This window comes from Denticeps clupeoides, chromosome 11 (assembly GCF_900700375.1).
Source record: "Denticeps clupeoides chromosome 11, fDenClu1.1, whole genome shotgun sequence".
NCBI classification, from domain to species: domain Eukaryota; kingdom Metazoa; phylum Chordata; class Actinopteri; order Clupeiformes; family Denticipitidae; genus Denticeps; species Denticeps clupeoides.
In genome coordinates, this window is record NC_041717.1 from 20,138,819 (window position 1) to 20,155,446 (window position 16,628).

Below are 16,628 nucleotides of genomic sequence, written 5' to 3' on the forward strand. Positions count from 1 at the left end.
TTGAGTAATATTTGTTGCTTATTTTGTGACTGTCACATTGCTGTCCTTTATGTCGGTCCTCGTGCCTTTACTTACTTTATTTCCCCGCCATTGGATGACTTGAGAAGCTCTTTTGCATTTCGGCCACTAGATGTCAGTGTCACATACTGGTCATCCAAGCAGCTTCTCCTCACCAGGCCTTGAGACGGTCGCATTGTTGGGAGTACCGCTGAGAAGAAGGATCTCTTCGGAGTGAGCGTTTTTTATTTTTTATTTTACAGTTTATTGCCAGTAGGTGACGCAATCAGGCCTGACTAAGGCAAGAGTGACCATGACAGGAGCAGCGATGGCCAGAGGACAAGGTCGAACCTGAGACCATGACCTCGGTGCAAGTCTAAATTCAACACGTTACCAATTTAATGAGTTTCATCAGTTCAACTGAAGCAGATGAAATGGTCTCCAACATTTATTGTCACTGGTACCGTCATTTCTCACATTCGCATTAGCATTAGCACGTTAAAAAGCCAAGGCTCGGTTTATAAACTCATACAAAACGCACACACACTCGCATACGTACGCACATATGTTCAGTTCAACAAGTAGAAGGGCACATTCTGAAACCCCCCGATCAGCCATGAACAGAAATGGCTTTAGGATTTACGCTTAAACAAGTTTCGACTCAATATAAAAACAACCAAATATATCTGCACCAATATAAAAAGAAACAACAACCATAAATATACATTAGACACATTTAGATGCCACTGAGTTAAAGCAGTCAAATTATAATTCATATTACATATTAATATTAGTTGCACTAGGCCAGTAGAAAGTCAAATACATTAAAAGACATTTACGACTTTCCACCAGGCAGAAAAAATGACGACAACCCACCAGCGAAAGCATGAAAGCCTCTGGAACGATCTGCCTTTAAAAGATCTGAAAAAGCTGCTTTTTTATGTTGGGGCGTGTGCGCAGCGTCACTGGTCTTTCTCGTGAATCTGCTGTTGCATCTTCTCCAGCATCTCCTGCATCCGTTTCAGCTGCAGGGTAGAAGGACGGCAGCGTGTTACTCAACGCGACAGTAAAATGTTGGAAACGCGGCCCTGGAGAATATCCCATGGCAGACATTCTGCGTCTGCCATGGGTGGTAGTAGCCTAGTGGGTAACACACTCGCCTATGAACCGGAAGACCCAGGTTCAAATCCCGCTTACTACCATTGTGTCCCTGAGCAAGACACTTAACCTTAAGTTGCTCAAGGGAGACTGTCCCTGTAAATCCTGATTGTAAGTCGCTCTGGATAAGGGTGTCTGATAAATGCCATAAATGTAAATGTAAAATGTAAATGTCTGTTCGTATCTGAATTTCACATCAGAGATCTTCTCATGATCTCACCAAACAAGGGAAGGTCTGACAACCACAGCTGTGGCCTGAAAACTCTATACACTTGGTGATATTTAGGATTAGATATTTAGGATTATTAACCCAGATGACAGTGGGGATTAAGATTTAATAATTTAATATAATAGGCCGGGTCAGGGGCTTCGTACCTCTTCATCCTTCATCTTGATCAGCCTCTCCGTTTCAACATCAGGGGTGGGGAGAGGCAGGATTGGGATGGGACTGTCCATGCGGTTGTCCTGCGTCAGTTTACTGCCGCAGAAAGAAACACACCAGGATGCACAGATTAAGATGAAATATTCATCACTTTCTCTCGATTCCCAACTCCGATTTTAGACACACCTTGTCATCTCCTGTATACACTGGGCTCTGTAGTTCTCATAGTGGACGTCACAAGTCACATCCTTCAGGTCGTGCATGTGGGAGCGAATCAGCATGTTGCGCAGCTTCACGAAGTCGCAGTGCGTCTCGTTCTCCACTAGGCGGCACACAGGGGAACGTTTTTCATCTCGTGCAACAAACGCGTTCCCGTCAACCTCTTAACAAACGAGCAGTTACATAACAGAAGTGGCAACCTTCCACAATGCCCCACGGGTACAGGCGGCCGCGTACTCGCTGTCCCCTCGCCTCCACTACGGTGTTACTGCCAATCACAGCGAAGGGAGTGCATTCCTGTAACACAAACACACACACACACTCACATTAACAACCAGGTAAACAACAGACATCATACATGAACAATACTAGGGGTGTTTAAATTAATATCATAATCATGATACGCATCGTGATTCAGATGTGGACGATATTGCATCGATGCAGTGCAGTGCGTTTTTATCATAATGACGTTGCTTGGTGATTTTCTGGCGGTGGTGTAAAAATGCGAGTTAAAAGTTAGTGCTGGTAGTGACTGTGGCGGCCTGATCTGAGTACAGCGCCACTCCGGGTAGGAGTTTGGCCTCGTCCACACGGACATTCAGAAATAACGCCATACGCATTACTGCTTTGTAGCAGCATTCGATTGGCGTTTCACTTGCGTTTGCTTAACGCTGTTTAATGCTCATCGCTATTTAACTCTCGTTGGGGTAGTAATTGGTAGTAATTGATATCAAGAAAATGTTGCACGCAGCGTTTATTTGATGCCATGCAAATGTGCAGCCAAATGTGTACAGTGGACACATTTGTGTACAGTACAGAAGCACATGTTTTTCTTTATTTTCATGACCATTTACGTTGGTAGATTCTCACTGAAGGCATCAAAACTATGAATGAACACATGTGGAGTTATGTACTTAACAAAAAGTGGAGACGTGGCCTCCACAGTCACCGGACCTGAACCCAATCCAGATGGTTTGGGGTGAGCTGGACCAACAAGTGCTAAACACCTCTGGGAACTCCTTCAAAACTTTGGGAGAACCATTTCAGGTGACGACCTCTTGAAGCTCATCGAGAGAATGCCAAGAGTGTGCAAAGCAGTAACCAGAGCAAAGAAACTAGAATATAAAACATGTTTTCACTTATTTCACCTTTTTTTGTTAAGTACATAACTCCACATGTGTTCATTCATAGTTTTGATGCCTTCAGTGAGAATCTACCAACGTAAATAGTCATGAAAATAAAGAAAACACATTGAATGAGAAGGTGGGTCCATCTTTTGACCCATACTGTACATTTAGAAAAACAGTCAGCAATCAGTCCGCACTCACCTGACCACAAACGGCAGAAAAACGCCTGGTTCAGACATTCTTAAATCTCAACTCACTCACGTATTGGAAAAAATAATGTAGAAAAATTGATGGGATGTATCATAATGGACAATCGAGGCATTGATAATTGTAATCAAATCTAATTGTGAGACTCTTACAGTAATGCAAATTCACAACCTTCAGCACTTCGTTAGCACAACTGATGCATTATATTTTCATGTTACTAGACTTTTTTTTTTTTGCCAATTTAACACATGAATAAACATTTCAAATCATATGAGCTGTATTCTGTTTTTCATGTTACTGTGCATCATCCATAAATGTTTTACTATTTTACCTGAAGTGTATATGGCAAATTGACATCCTATGTTCATCCTATATTAAATGAAAATGCTATTCTTTTCTTTTTCTATTCTTAATTTGACATTTTGTTTTGTCCTTTGTCGAGTTTATACTTTTCCAACGTTTTTACCGAGTCTTTTGTCACCTCTGGTCATTCTCATTCTCATTTTCTGGAAAGCTGCATGTTGTTAAAAAAGAGTCACACCTAAATAATATCTAGCCAGCATGGGGTCAAGCGTGTTTACATATGCCATCCGATGAGCTACAGCCTGTAATTTTACACCTTTAAATGGGTCTGTCCGGTTAAATGAAGAAGCCACAAAACTATTAGTTGGGCAGTGTAATTTCAGCACTGTTCTGTTTAAAGTGAAAAGTCAAATAGTACAAAAAAATTTTTTATCCCCTGACCTTTAGCTGTTTGTCGAGCTGCTTAAACTCCTCATCCTCGTCAGAGTCACACTCGGGGAACTGGTAAACTTTGATTCCGAACTTCTCGATTTCGTCCCGTACCTGAGCCAGAAGGGGCAGGATTAGGATTACTGAGTATTAACGACTAACAGGCTATGTAAATAAAAGAGCAAATTCATATTTTGGAGGAAGAAGTGAAAAGAAGAATTCACTGTTTCTAAGGTTAAAGGTCCCCTATTATGAAAATGTCACTTTAAAGAGATTATTAAACATTAATACGAAGTCCCCCAGCCTGTCTAGGGACCTAAAGTGGCTAGAAATGGTGATAGGTGTAAAGAGTGCTTTGGGCATTCTGCTCAGCTCAGACGGTCGGATCTGGAATTTGTCCCCCTTATGACATCATAAGGGGAAAGGTTACCTCACGTTTCTCATGCTTTTTCAACCCAGACAGTTTCCCTCCGCTCCCCTAAAACATTATCTACACCGACCGTCATGGCTTCCTCAAGTGAGAATTATTTCTCGGTGATTGGATGTCAAAATGAACACAAATGTATTTTTCCGGTTACGGTCTCGTGAGATTAGTAAACTTTTTTCTGGAAGAAAGCAGACGCGACTTCCTGTCTGCAGCAAACATTGTGTTTGGTGAATGGTGTTGACGATGTCATTTGTGCGATTGCACCCTCAACTTTTGCTACTCGTCCCGCTTCTCTCCTCCTCATTAGCATTTAAAGCTACAGACACCGAAACGGCGGCGTCCTGGGAAATCTCGTTGTGCGACTGGATCAAAGAGGCTGAAATTCTGAACCAAGGCTGAATTCAGATAAAGTATTAGGGGACCACTAAGACCTATATGGAAAAAAAAACGGTTCATAATAGGGGATCTTTCAGAGCTTTCAGAGAACACAAATTCAGCCTGTTTTTTGACTTGATTCTCCAACAACAGGCCTGAAAAGCAGAGTTGCCAGATACAACTGGTGGTTTCAAGCCCCAAAAATAAATAAACACAACCAACAGGGGGCGGTAGTGGCCTAGTGGGTAAGATGCTCGCATGTTATCACATTGCCATAGCACCATATTTTACCCTGTCTTTGAACTTCTTGATCTCATTGGGTGTGAGGCAGTCGGCTTTGGCGATGAGGGGTATGATGTTCACCTTCTCGTGGAGAGCCTTCATGAACTCCACGTCCACCGGCCTCAACCTGCACAGACACCGTGAGCCGCCATCATTCCCTTTTTCTGCCTTAGAAAGAAGCCATCGTAGCATTTAGGCATTATATATATATATATGTTTTTATGTGTTCAATCTGCTATGTCCACCTCCATCCACCCTAAACTGACAGGAGATGATGTTAAGTCCACAGCTCATGCCCTCCGAACTGTCTGTAACTGTCACGTGCGCCCTCCCATGACCCCGGCTAACTACGTTCGTATTGCATCATGTTACTAGGAGTTCACTGTGTGTTCATTAGGACTGTGACTCAATTAAAAACCTGCAACTAATCAATAGTACTTTTTGCAACAAAGTAATTGTGATTAATTCGCAAGACTACACTATTACAGAGACAGGCGTGGGGATTTATTTAAACGTTTTAAATTGCGTGTACTTACCCATGTCCAAACGGCGGAATGAAGTACAGACAGCAGTGCACACGGTTGTCCAGAATGTTCTTCCGGTTGAGTCCGCTCTCATCTCTGAAGTACTGCTCAAACTGCTGATCAATGTAGTCCGTGATAGGCTTCCAGCTGCGGTGCACACACACACACACACACACACACACACACACAAGATCAAAGGTGTGCGAAAGTAGAAATTAAACGTGAGCCCTAAAACGTCACATCATTCCCTAATCCGCACTGCCGGCAAGGGGTTAGTGAGCAACAAGGCGTGAGCGGACGGCTCAGGATCAGCGCTCACCACTCGTTGTTGTTGACGGCGTCCCCAAATCCGGGCGTGTCCACGATGGTGAGCTTCAGCTTCACGCCCTTCTCCTCGATGTCGACCGTATGCTTGGTGATCTCCACCGTCTGACTAATCCGCTCTGGCGGGGAACGGAACACACTCCCATCAGGGCCGGTGCTTAAAGGAACAATACAGCAGTAAAGTAAAAAGCGCAGAGTGATTTTGTGCAAAATCACTTTGCACAAAATCACTTTGCACTCTGCGCTTTTTACTTTACTGCTCTTTTTTTATGGCTCTTTTTCTCTTTTCTTTAAACATTGTCTTTAACTCATTTGCACACCTTCACACTACCAGTTACACATATTTTATGTTAAAGATGTAAAAGTGTAATATTTGGTTATGTTTGCAATATTTGCATATTGGTTCATTGTATACTTGCAACATTTGCAATACTGTGGTCTGTAGTAGTCGCAAAAACTGCATATCATACCGTGTATGACTATGTATGTGACAAATAGAATTTGAATTTGAATTTGAATTTGTACTGGGACTACGAAGAGACTAGGCAATGAAGTAAAACATTGTCACATTTCCTCTGATGATGCAGCATTATTACAGTGGTAATAATACTGATGTACCAAGGTCTCAGTATTGTGTGGCGTTTAAATTTTTGCAGTTCGTGTAAAGTGTGAAGTCAGGTTTTATGTTCTCAGGTTTAAATTAGAATAATTTGCAGTGTTTCACAGATATTATGATTGTGTTAAAGACAACTGCCCTCAAATATGTAAAAATAGCGGGACTGTTGGACACGGACTTGTCCATTTAATTTTTGTCACGGCGTTGCTCTTCTGCCAGACAGCAGGAAGTACGTGTTCAAAACCCGTAAACTGGCCATGACTTCCTGTCATGGGTCTTCTGGTTCAGAAACTGCCGCCTCACCAATCAGCACCACACCCACTAAATCACACATCTCCATGCAGATCAGCCGACTCTTACCCTCCGCGTTCAGGAGCTTCCTGTCCTTGTAGAGGTCGGTGAGGAACAGGCTGTTCACTAGAGTGGACTTTCCCAGACCGGATTCACCTAAACACCGCCAGCACGACACACAACAACGATACACACCATGAACAACGCCACATGGCTAGAACAAGAACAGATTCAGTTCAGTTTGGGGCCTGGAGATGTTTGTCAGAGATGAAATTCCTCCACGTATCTCTTAACAATTCCTACTCAGTGGTCCACACCAGTAAAGTACCGGGTGTCGGGAATTCCGTAGTTTTTTTCCCACATTCTCTCTGGAACCATGTCAGATGGCCTAGCGGTTAAGGAAGCGGCCCCGTAATCCGAAGGTTGCCGGTTCGAATCCCGATCCGCCAAGGTGCCACTGAGCAAAGCACCGTCCTCACACACTGCTCCCGGGGCGCCTGTCATGGCTGCCCACTGCTCACCAAGGGTGATGGGATAAATACAGAGGACAAATTTCCCCGTGTGCACCGTGCGCTGTGCTGCTGTGCATCAGGAGTGACAATCACTTCACTTTTATCAGCAAGGGTGCTGCTATTTAGCACATTTTTAAAATACAAACATTTTCCCATGAATGAAACATGACTAATTGTGATTTTTTCAGATTTAAAGTATGGAATAGAGACTCCATCACCCACAGAGGGGTTTTCACATCCGCTTCACATGGAGTGACGTCACGAGCCCACAAACTGAATTGTGGGTCCATAGCCAGCCAACGTCAGCAGATCATTCGGCTTAATTGCGGGTTATGTGCGGTCGCAAGCAAGAAGCGGCGATTGCATGCCGTTCGTGCGCAGATACGCCCGCCTCCAGCGCCCTGAAGTGTTTTAACGTAAAGGGGAAAAAAAGAACTACAGGCGGCCGTGTGAACAGTGAGACGTGTTGTTTTATTTTAAAAATAACCTGGTTCATAGGCCAGCGCGTTAACCACTAGGCTACCACCGCCCTCATAAATTCTCACGGCCATATTGTACACTTGCGTACTTTACACCGCAAGCGCAAGTTGCACTACAACCTCCTTCTGATGCATTTAACTTTGTCAAGTGTATAGTCTTGCGATGTTTCGCACTGTCTGTTGTCACGAACATCATTTATCTGTGCAACCGTAGCATAAGAATTTTACTCTATTAATACTAATGTATGCGACAATAACATTAAATGTTCCTTTGTGTGAGTGTGTGTGTGTGTGTGTGTGTGTGTGTGTGTGTTAGAATGGGTCGAGACATGCGTCCGCAACTCACCAGCGACCATCAGAGTGAAGTCAAAGCCTTTTTTCACCGACTTCCTGTGGACCTGGTTGGGGAGGGTGGCAAATCCCACATACTGTCTGTCCTGAGAGAGACAGAGAGAGACACAACCGATAATACAAATTATCGTTTTGATTGCGTGTGTGTGTTTGTGTGTGTGTGTTGGCCAAGATCCACTATGAGTCCAGATTACTGTCCAGAACCCCGTGTGCCGGACACCCACAACGGGTCTTTTCATAAAACCCCGCAATCAGGGACAGCGGCCTCGCTGCCAACATCGCTCATGAGTTGTCATACGTGCTTCCGTCTCACCCTGAGACGCAAACGCACACACTGTCCCCCTCTGTCCTCCAAGACCGTACACACTGGCAGCACACACAGAGTGCAGATCCGCTCCCTCCAGAGAGCAACGGGGCATATTTTACATGGAAAAACTGGGACGCAACCAGGACGCCGGCATGGAACAAATAAAAAAATACTCACCCAGGCTTAAACACACGCTCATTAATAAACAGTCTCATGGCATGTCCGTCTCTCTCTCTCTCTCTCTCTCTCTCTCCCTACCTTCTGCCGGGTGGACCTCCCTCTCACGCTCAGCAGTTTCTCCGCCAGCTTCTCCTGCAAAATTGCATCCATGCCCGACCACAGGCAGCGCCACAGAAATCCCGTCTGCAGCCGGCTGGAATATTCCTTATTCCCGTCACCCTCGCCCCCGGCCTGGCCTGGCCTCGCCTCGCTCCCTGTCCGGGCAGGTAGAGGAGTTGCTCTGACTCTGAGTAAACTTCCTCCGAGGAGGAGCGACAGGAAGGGAGGAGGAGTGTAAAAACCTTAAAGGGTATAAAGAACCCTTGTTCATTCCCCGGGACACAGACACATGGGGACCTGGTGCAATTACATGCAAGTAACTACCTCTATATAACAGAGAATTTTGGTGCTTTAAGTTTTTGTAATTATTGTAATTGTACCAGCTCCAATGCAGGATTATTCAAGTATATTTTACCCCAGAAATTTCCCAAAAACGGTTCCAAAAGTTCTACGAGTGTGTTACACACTAGGCTACTACCACCCTGGACTATATTAACCAGCTTGGGACACAGCCAGACGTCGCATTTTAATATGGAAAATATACGTTCATGTCTGATTATAGCATCACCAAACATTACCGAGCACTACTATCAAGCCCCGGATGTTCCAAGTTCCCTGCTCACAGGTCCCCACAAGGTTCATGTTCTTTACTCGAGTGCATGAATAATCAGGTATGAGCAGTTTGGAGATCCGCATTTTCAGGGCAGCTTTCTATTAACAATTCAATATCATTTTTAATACCTCGCAATCATATCATCTTAGATTATAGACTCTGTGTGTTATTATATTAATGCATTCAAAGTTATGTTATTCCATGACAGACATAATAAAGACGTCACACAATGACATCGACTCCCTATAATGTATGTGTGTGCGAGAGTGTGTGTGGGAGGGGTTTAGAATGGATGCTAATCAGTCCGGGTTCCAGCTGCTGTGGGGGTAGGGGGTCTTTTTAGCTAGCATACGGGGGTGTCTGGGGAAAGTAGATTATCTCACGGAGAATCTCATTTATTTATAGTTCCGGGATAAACAAAAACTCTCATTAGTCCAGTTTCACTTTCATCACACTCACTTGAACTACAAGAACTTTTCTAACTATGACCGCACTGCCTATTCTATCTTATTCAAAGGTGTCTGTGTGTGTGTCTGTGTGTGTGTGTGTGTGTAGCTGTGTAGTATAGGTATCTACAAGAGAGAAGAGAGCAGGGAAGAGAAGAGAGGAGATGAGAAGAGGGGAGGGGGTATTGGAAGGTTTTGTTGAATGGAACAGATGTCCCCATGAGACACAATAGACTCACTCTCACATACACCACCCAGCTGCCACTCACACACACACCACCTGGGGCACCGACTGTGCACTTGCACAAAGACACATATGCACCATATATGCATGTGTGTGTGTGTGTGTGTGTATGTGTGGATTAGTGGGTGGGTTTGTAATTGTCTTGCCGCATATAAACCCTGGCCTGCTGTTTCCTGGGTGATTTAGCTTTGTCCCTCTCCGGAGCCACCTTGAACACTGGACACTGAAAAATCAACCCAGCACGGTCTGGTATCTGGTCACGCAAACTTGTTTTTCACTGAAGACATTTCACCAACACATGGCATTTGTTGATATCATATCTGTCACGTTTTTGAGACAGTGATGCATTAAAAACAGCTTTAAACTATACGAAATAATACAAATTTTAAGTTTTATTCAGTTGATTAATGTAGTCTGCATGGAAGCAGGTGTTCTAAAAGCCATAAAATCCTTAATTCTAAGAATCCGCAATCATGTGTTTTTGCTTGTTTTGGTCTATATGCGCATTCACAATCAGGCAGCACCATCTAGTGGTGCCTCCTTATTTGACACGGAATGGCAATAATTTACACAATAAATTACTCAAACGTGGTCAGTGTAAGGGGCAGTGGTGGCCTAGCGGGTGAGGAAGCAGACTCGAAATCCTGTACCGCCAAGGTCCCACTGAAATCCCCTTCAGCAAGATACTGTCCCCACACACTTTACTTTATTTTATTTTACCTTACTTAGCAGACGATTTTATCCAAAGCAACTTACAGGAGGAAGACACCAGCAATTCTCATTTGGTTTCTACAGATCTTGAGTTGCAAAAGTAAGAGCCCTGATAAGGCCGAACTTGTCAAGAATAGAACATGCTGGGGAATTGATAAGTGCTGGACGAATTCTTTAAATTTTGTGCAGTGTGTATGCATGTGTGTATGTAAGTGTTAGACTCGTCTGAAATTCTTTTTTAATAAGTTGGTTTTCAACTGCTTCTTTAAGGTGGTGGTATCCACGTGGTGGATAGCAGCCACGTGATGGTTCAGACTCAGTTTGCTGTCAATCCAAACTCCAAGGCTTTTTGCAGACGCCGTGGGTGTTAACAGTAGCGAGACAATTTGAATTGAGAGGTTTTGCTGAGGGGAGCTGTTGCCCGGAAAGATCAGGTTTTGGATAGGTTCAGTTGGAAGTGTCGCTCAGACAACCATGCCGATATGTCTGAGAGACACTGCTCCCCGGGCGAAAACGCTTTCTCTTACAGGTAGAATGATCTTATCCGACGTGGCAAACCCGAGTCCGGTGCTGGTATTTATTTATGGTGATTTGATTGTGTCCCATGTGTCTGATAGGCCTGTATGTTTATAGATTATGTATGGGGATGCTGGTAGTGCTTTATGTTAAAAGTACAGTTAAACAAACTGTACTTTTAGCTGTACAAACAGTTAAGCATTATTTTGAGAAACACTGGCCTAGACCCAGATGTGTGTATAATACATTTGTTACATAGTAACAACTGTAAAATAGTAATTTATTACAGAGTAATATCCTTAAACCTTGATAATAGATAAGAATGTTTAATTTTTATAGATTTTACTATTATCAATGTGAGGTTGTTAGATTCTTTCTAAGATGGAAAAACAAACACACACACACACACACAGTCATTGCTCTTAACCACACAATGTGAACACACTATAGTCTTTATGTGACGGACTAAACGTCACCGGACAATTCCAGCATTTCTCCAGCATGACATCAGTAATGTGTCTCAACACACCAGAGGCAGATGAGCCGCTGGGGCAGACAATAAAATAACACACACACACACGTTAAAAGAAACACCATAGCGAACTCACAGCAACACTACTGCACTGGCACAGAACCAAAGGCCCCGTCTGACAGTGACAGTGACTGTGTGGCCTTTACACTGAGGCTCGTTGATGGGAGTTTACGAGCCGTGCTGAGAAGGGAGATGGATCTGACTACCACCCAAACACACGCTTAAACATACAGGCCCACAACAAAATATGACGCCCTGGCTGCAGAGCAAAGTGCCCTTTCTCAGATGCCCAGTTCTTCCGCCCCATTTAGAGATTAGCGCTGAATGCCAGAGAGGGACGGGTTCCTCACCGGAGGATGGGACAGGAGATGCTGTTTCTAGGCAAAAATACACTCACATCTACAAGCATTACGCAACACATGCACACACATATTTTTTTCCAGCTTTGTGAGGACCTAACATAAAAAATGTGTAATATCTGAATTATAAATGTGTAATTAGCTCTATTGTGTCCATAATTGCTGCCCCTAAACTCTTTCAATGCTTTTAATTAGATTTTTTTAAAGAATCGAAAGGTCTCCATTAAGCTATAAACGCATAGCTGTACAGACACACACACACATTGAAAACTGTCTCTAACCAGAATCACACGTAGTGAAACATATAATCACTGAATACACACACACACACACACACACACACATAGACAATGAAACCATTAGCAACGACGCAGAGCACCCTTGAACCGCAGAAGGCGAGTGCCAAATTGGCCACTTCATTCAAAAGCGGCTCAGCGTGTGAGTGTGTGAGGGCGGGTGTGTGTGGGTGTGTGTTTCAGAGACTCCCCGAGCGAGGAGGAGGGCCGGAAAGCGTTGTGAGCGTGAGCATGCGGGAGATGCTCTGCAGCGTGCTTTTGATGGGATGTCAGCGTGATGCTCGCGCGTGAGAAAGAAAGCGAGAAGGAAAGAAAAGAGGGGATGTGAAGATGAAGAAGAGCGTGGAAATCCTCTGTCGACATCACCAACACACCAACTCTCATCCTGTGCATCAATGGTGTCTCCGGGGACACCAGACTTCCTCCCCGATCCCTGACACCAACAATTCAGCCTCCATTACACACATCTCCATTACACCAGGGTCAGCAGCGCAGCTTCAGGCTTCCTGGAGGTGCGTGACCCCACCAGCCCTCCACATCCTTGTATGTTCATTCAAAACCAAAACTGTGCAACATTCCAGTAACTCATCTCATCCAAATAGCCATGATGGTCCATTAACTGGATGGAACTGGATACCCATGATGGCACGCATTATCATCTCTCACATGGGCCAGGTTTGTAACTGTATCCCGGACCACCAAGGTGCCACGAGGTCCCCATGATCAAGGTACCGTCCCCACACGCTGCTCCCCCGGGCGTCCTGGATAACATTACCTCCACTGTAATTATCTGTATGTTTACTGTCGCGGTCCCGGAACGTGAGCGCGTGTTGGAAGGAACGAGGAATCCCGGTGCGACTGGACGAAAGGAGGCAGGTAAGTTTGACCTGCGAACGTGTTTCGGCGTGAGCCACAACACCCCACCGATGTTGGGGGACGTTTAGGGGGCAGTGGTGGCCTAGCGGTTAAGGAAGCGGCCCCGTAATCAGAAGGTTGCCGGTTCGAATCCTCATCCGCCAAGGTGCCACTGAGGTGCCACTGAGCAAAGCACCGTCCCCACACACTGCTCCCCGGGCGCCTGTCATGGCTGCCCACTGCTCACCAAGGGTGATGGGTTAAATGCAGAGGACAAATTTCACTGTGTGCACTGTGTGCTGTGCTGCTGTGTATCACATGTGACAATCACTTCACTTTAACTTGACGTTCAAGTTAGGGACAGGATTTGGGAAGGGCCGGGATGAGAAGGGGGACGAGGTGATCGAGAGCCGAGTCGAACTGACAAAAGCCAATCAATGACCGAGCAGCTGGCAGTGGCCATCTTGCCAATTTATGGGAGTCACGTTACCTCACCTCCTTGTTGCTCCCGGTCACGTGGATGGAATCATGTGACAATCACAGTGAAAATAAAAAACTATCAATCTCACAAACCACTAGACCTTTTTTTTTTTTTTTTTTAAAGAAACACTCAATTTGTTCACTTTATGCAATTACATGAAGCAAATGCACGCATCTCTTCATGCATGTGACGCACGACGCCCTGCGGAATCGGAATCCCCAGGGTACCGGTGCTGTAGCGTTGCGCAACAGACGCGCTTCGCGCATGCGTCGCCGCGTTATCCGCGTTACAGGGGGTGCGAATTTCAACCGCCACCCCCTCCCCATCCTTCCCGTTACACTCCATGACGTCACAGGTGCGCTCCTGGCACGAGGAACACCCTGCTGCACCATCGACGCATACGAGCCTGCATTAAGGGGCGATCTGATGCGTGTGTGTGTGTGTGTGTGTGTGTGTGTGTGTGTGTCCTCACCTCGCTGTCCTCTGTAATTCAGCCGAGCGTCGCACCATCCGGGGAGGGAGAGCAGGTGGCAGCAGGGAGAGATGCCCAGAGACACAGCGACATGTTACAGATCATACGCGTCTACATTTTGTATTCGTTCGGGACGAATCGCGCCGCCGTCGGACGTTACCGGATCTGAGGCTTCGGCTCTTGTACCGGATGTTGGTGGTCATGCTGGCGGCAGGTCGGCGTCTCGTCCGCGATCCGCGCTCCGCGAGGAGAGGACACGGGCGTTTGCGACTGCCACGCTGGCCCCGCCCCCCCGCAATGGGAGCGACCAATCGCGGCGCGTTCCGCTAAACCTGCGCTGGAGACGCGCTACCACCGGGGTTGCCAGGTCGGCGCAGAGGTAGCAGCACCACGTTTTGTCACGTTTTTGATCTTGTGTCACCTAGAAAGGGCCGATGAACAATCCCGTCTCGGACATTGGGTGGGTGGAGTCAGATGGGTGGTAGTAGCCTAACACACTCGCCTATGAGCCAGAAGACCCAGGTTCAAATCCCACTTACTACCATTGTGTCCCCAAGCAAAATACTTAACCCTGAGTGTCTCCGGGGGGGGGGGGGGGGGGCTGTCCCTGTAACTAAGTCGCTCTGGATAAGGGCGTCTGATAAATGCCGTAAATGTAAATGTGAGTCTCTCGCTGTCCGGCGCGTGTTTCCCCCTGTTGTCCCAAGGCATGTAGGCGAGGCGGACTGGCAAATCTAAATTGACCGCGGGTATGCGTGTTCGTCCGGTGTCCAAGGATGGGCTCCAGTGCCTGTGGCCCTGAGTGAAGTGAAAGTGAACTGATTGTCACATGTGATACACAACAGCACAGCACATGGTGCACACAGTGAAATTTGTCCTCTGCATTTAACCCATCACCCTGAGTGAGCAGTGGGCGGCCATGACAGGTGCCCGGGGAGTAGTGTGTGGGGATGGTGCTTTGCTCAGTGGCACCTTGGCAGATCGGGATTCGAACCGGCGATTTATCAAATCGTAATTTTTAGCCAGTGCGAAGCCTTGCAGGAGCAAAAACAAGGCCCGTCTCTGACTTTACACGGACACCTGGGCAGTGGTTGCCTAGCAGGTAAGGAGCTGGACCCATTGATTCAAAAGGTTGTCGGTCTGAATCCCAAAATTCAGAGGACGGAATTTGACAATGACAATCACTTCACTTTCACTTGCAGCTGGTGATTTTGTCATGATCTGGCAACAGTGGCACAATCCCCAAATGTTATTTTTGACCTGACCCCGACAGGGCAGGTCAGATCATGCGGCCACCTCTGCTTCCATGATGGATTCCTCTAATCAGCCACATTTCCATAGCTGAGCCGCCAGTGTTTTTCCTCTGAAAGAACACAGTATTCATTCTCATTTTTTGGTCAAGGTTTTTTTTTTTTTTTATTGTTCTTTTTTTTAATAATCAAACAAAGAACAATACAAAACGATAAAGGCTGATAGGATGAAACATAAATAAACCTATAATAGATTCCCAGGTTCCATCCTTTTAACAAAGTCAAGAAATGGCTGCCAGGTACTATAAAATTCAGAAGCGCTTCCTCTTATACTGTACCGAAGGTGGAGCATCATGTCTCTCATCTACTGTCGAGAGGTTGGAGGGGAGCGGTCCTTCTATATAAATAGCTGAGGTCTTTTTACCATAAGAGATGTGAATGCTACGGTACCCCTGGAGGACAGGTTGAGGGAAAGATCTTGAGGCACAACCCCAGATTTTGAAATTAGAAATTATAAAGCGAGCGACACAACCAAAACACATGAGCAAGCTTATGTCAATTGCTGTCTGCTGTGATATTTTATACAAATTTAGTCCATTTAGCTTCGTAGTGTAACAGTACACATTCTCTTCACCAGATCCTCCAGGTCTGAGTAAGTCACCCCTGTAAAAGTTAGAGGTGGGGGGAAAAAACGATACATCATAATATCACAATATTTTACATTTACAGCATTTACCAGACGCCCTTATCCAGAGCGACTTACAACCAATAGTTACAGGGACAGTCCCCCACTGGAGACACTCAGGGTTAAGTGTCTTGCTCAGGGACACGATGGTAGTAAGTGGGGTTTGAACCTGGGTCTTCTGGTTCATAGGTGAGTGTGTTACCAGCTAGGCTACTATCACCCTTACATGCTGATATTTTATTGCTGCAGGGTCACCAAATATTGCTTTTTTCGCATGCAAATTTAGGCTGTTGAGTGTTTTACTTAGTGACATCGGTGCCGGTAAGTCAGCTTGCAACTACGACCTCCGCTCCTGTAGATGGCGCTGTACCACCAGGTTTCTTTTTAAACAATATTTCATTTTATTAACATCATTTTGACTTTTGACAGTGCTCACCGATAACGAGTGTCTGTGTGCATATGCACTTTATTTTTTTTTTTTCCAGCTCAGTAATCTACAAGTACCACACCAGCCTGTTGCTGTTGTTTTGTCTTAATTATTAATGTAACATGATGCATCCATATCTGTTTTTACATTTT

The 16,628-nt window shown here is 45.4% G+C and overlaps 1 protein-coding gene across 2 annotated transcripts; it reads right to left on the reverse strand.

The window, feature by feature from the left end:
- Positions 1 to 423: 423 nt before the first annotated feature.
- septin5a (septin 5a) lies at positions 424 to 14,438 on the reverse strand. Of its 2 annotated transcripts, XM_028996130.1 has the most exons (12): positions 14,275 to 14,438; positions 14,115 to 14,125; positions 7,999 to 8,089; positions 6,731 to 6,817; positions 5,750 to 5,873; positions 5,443 to 5,577; positions 4,916 to 5,033; positions 3,835 to 3,936; positions 1,957 to 2,053; positions 1,724 to 1,859; positions 1,531 to 1,633; positions 424 to 1,022 (listed from the first exon to the last, which is right to left on the reverse strand). In XM_028996130.1, the coding sequence occupies exons 1-12, from the start codon at positions 14,315 to 14,317 to the stop codon at positions 960 to 962; spliced, it is 1,110 nt and encodes a 369-aa protein (XP_028851963.1). In that variant the 5' UTR covers positions 14,318 to 14,438; the 3' UTR covers positions 424 to 959. The 2 variants fall into 2 exon arrangements, with proteins under 2 accessions (XP_028851963.1, XP_028851962.1); XM_028996129.1 differs by lacking the exons at positions 14,115 to 14,125; positions 14,275 to 14,438 and adding an exon at positions 8,569 to 8,771.
- Between the last annotated feature and the right edge of the window lie 2,190 nt (positions 14,439 to 16,628).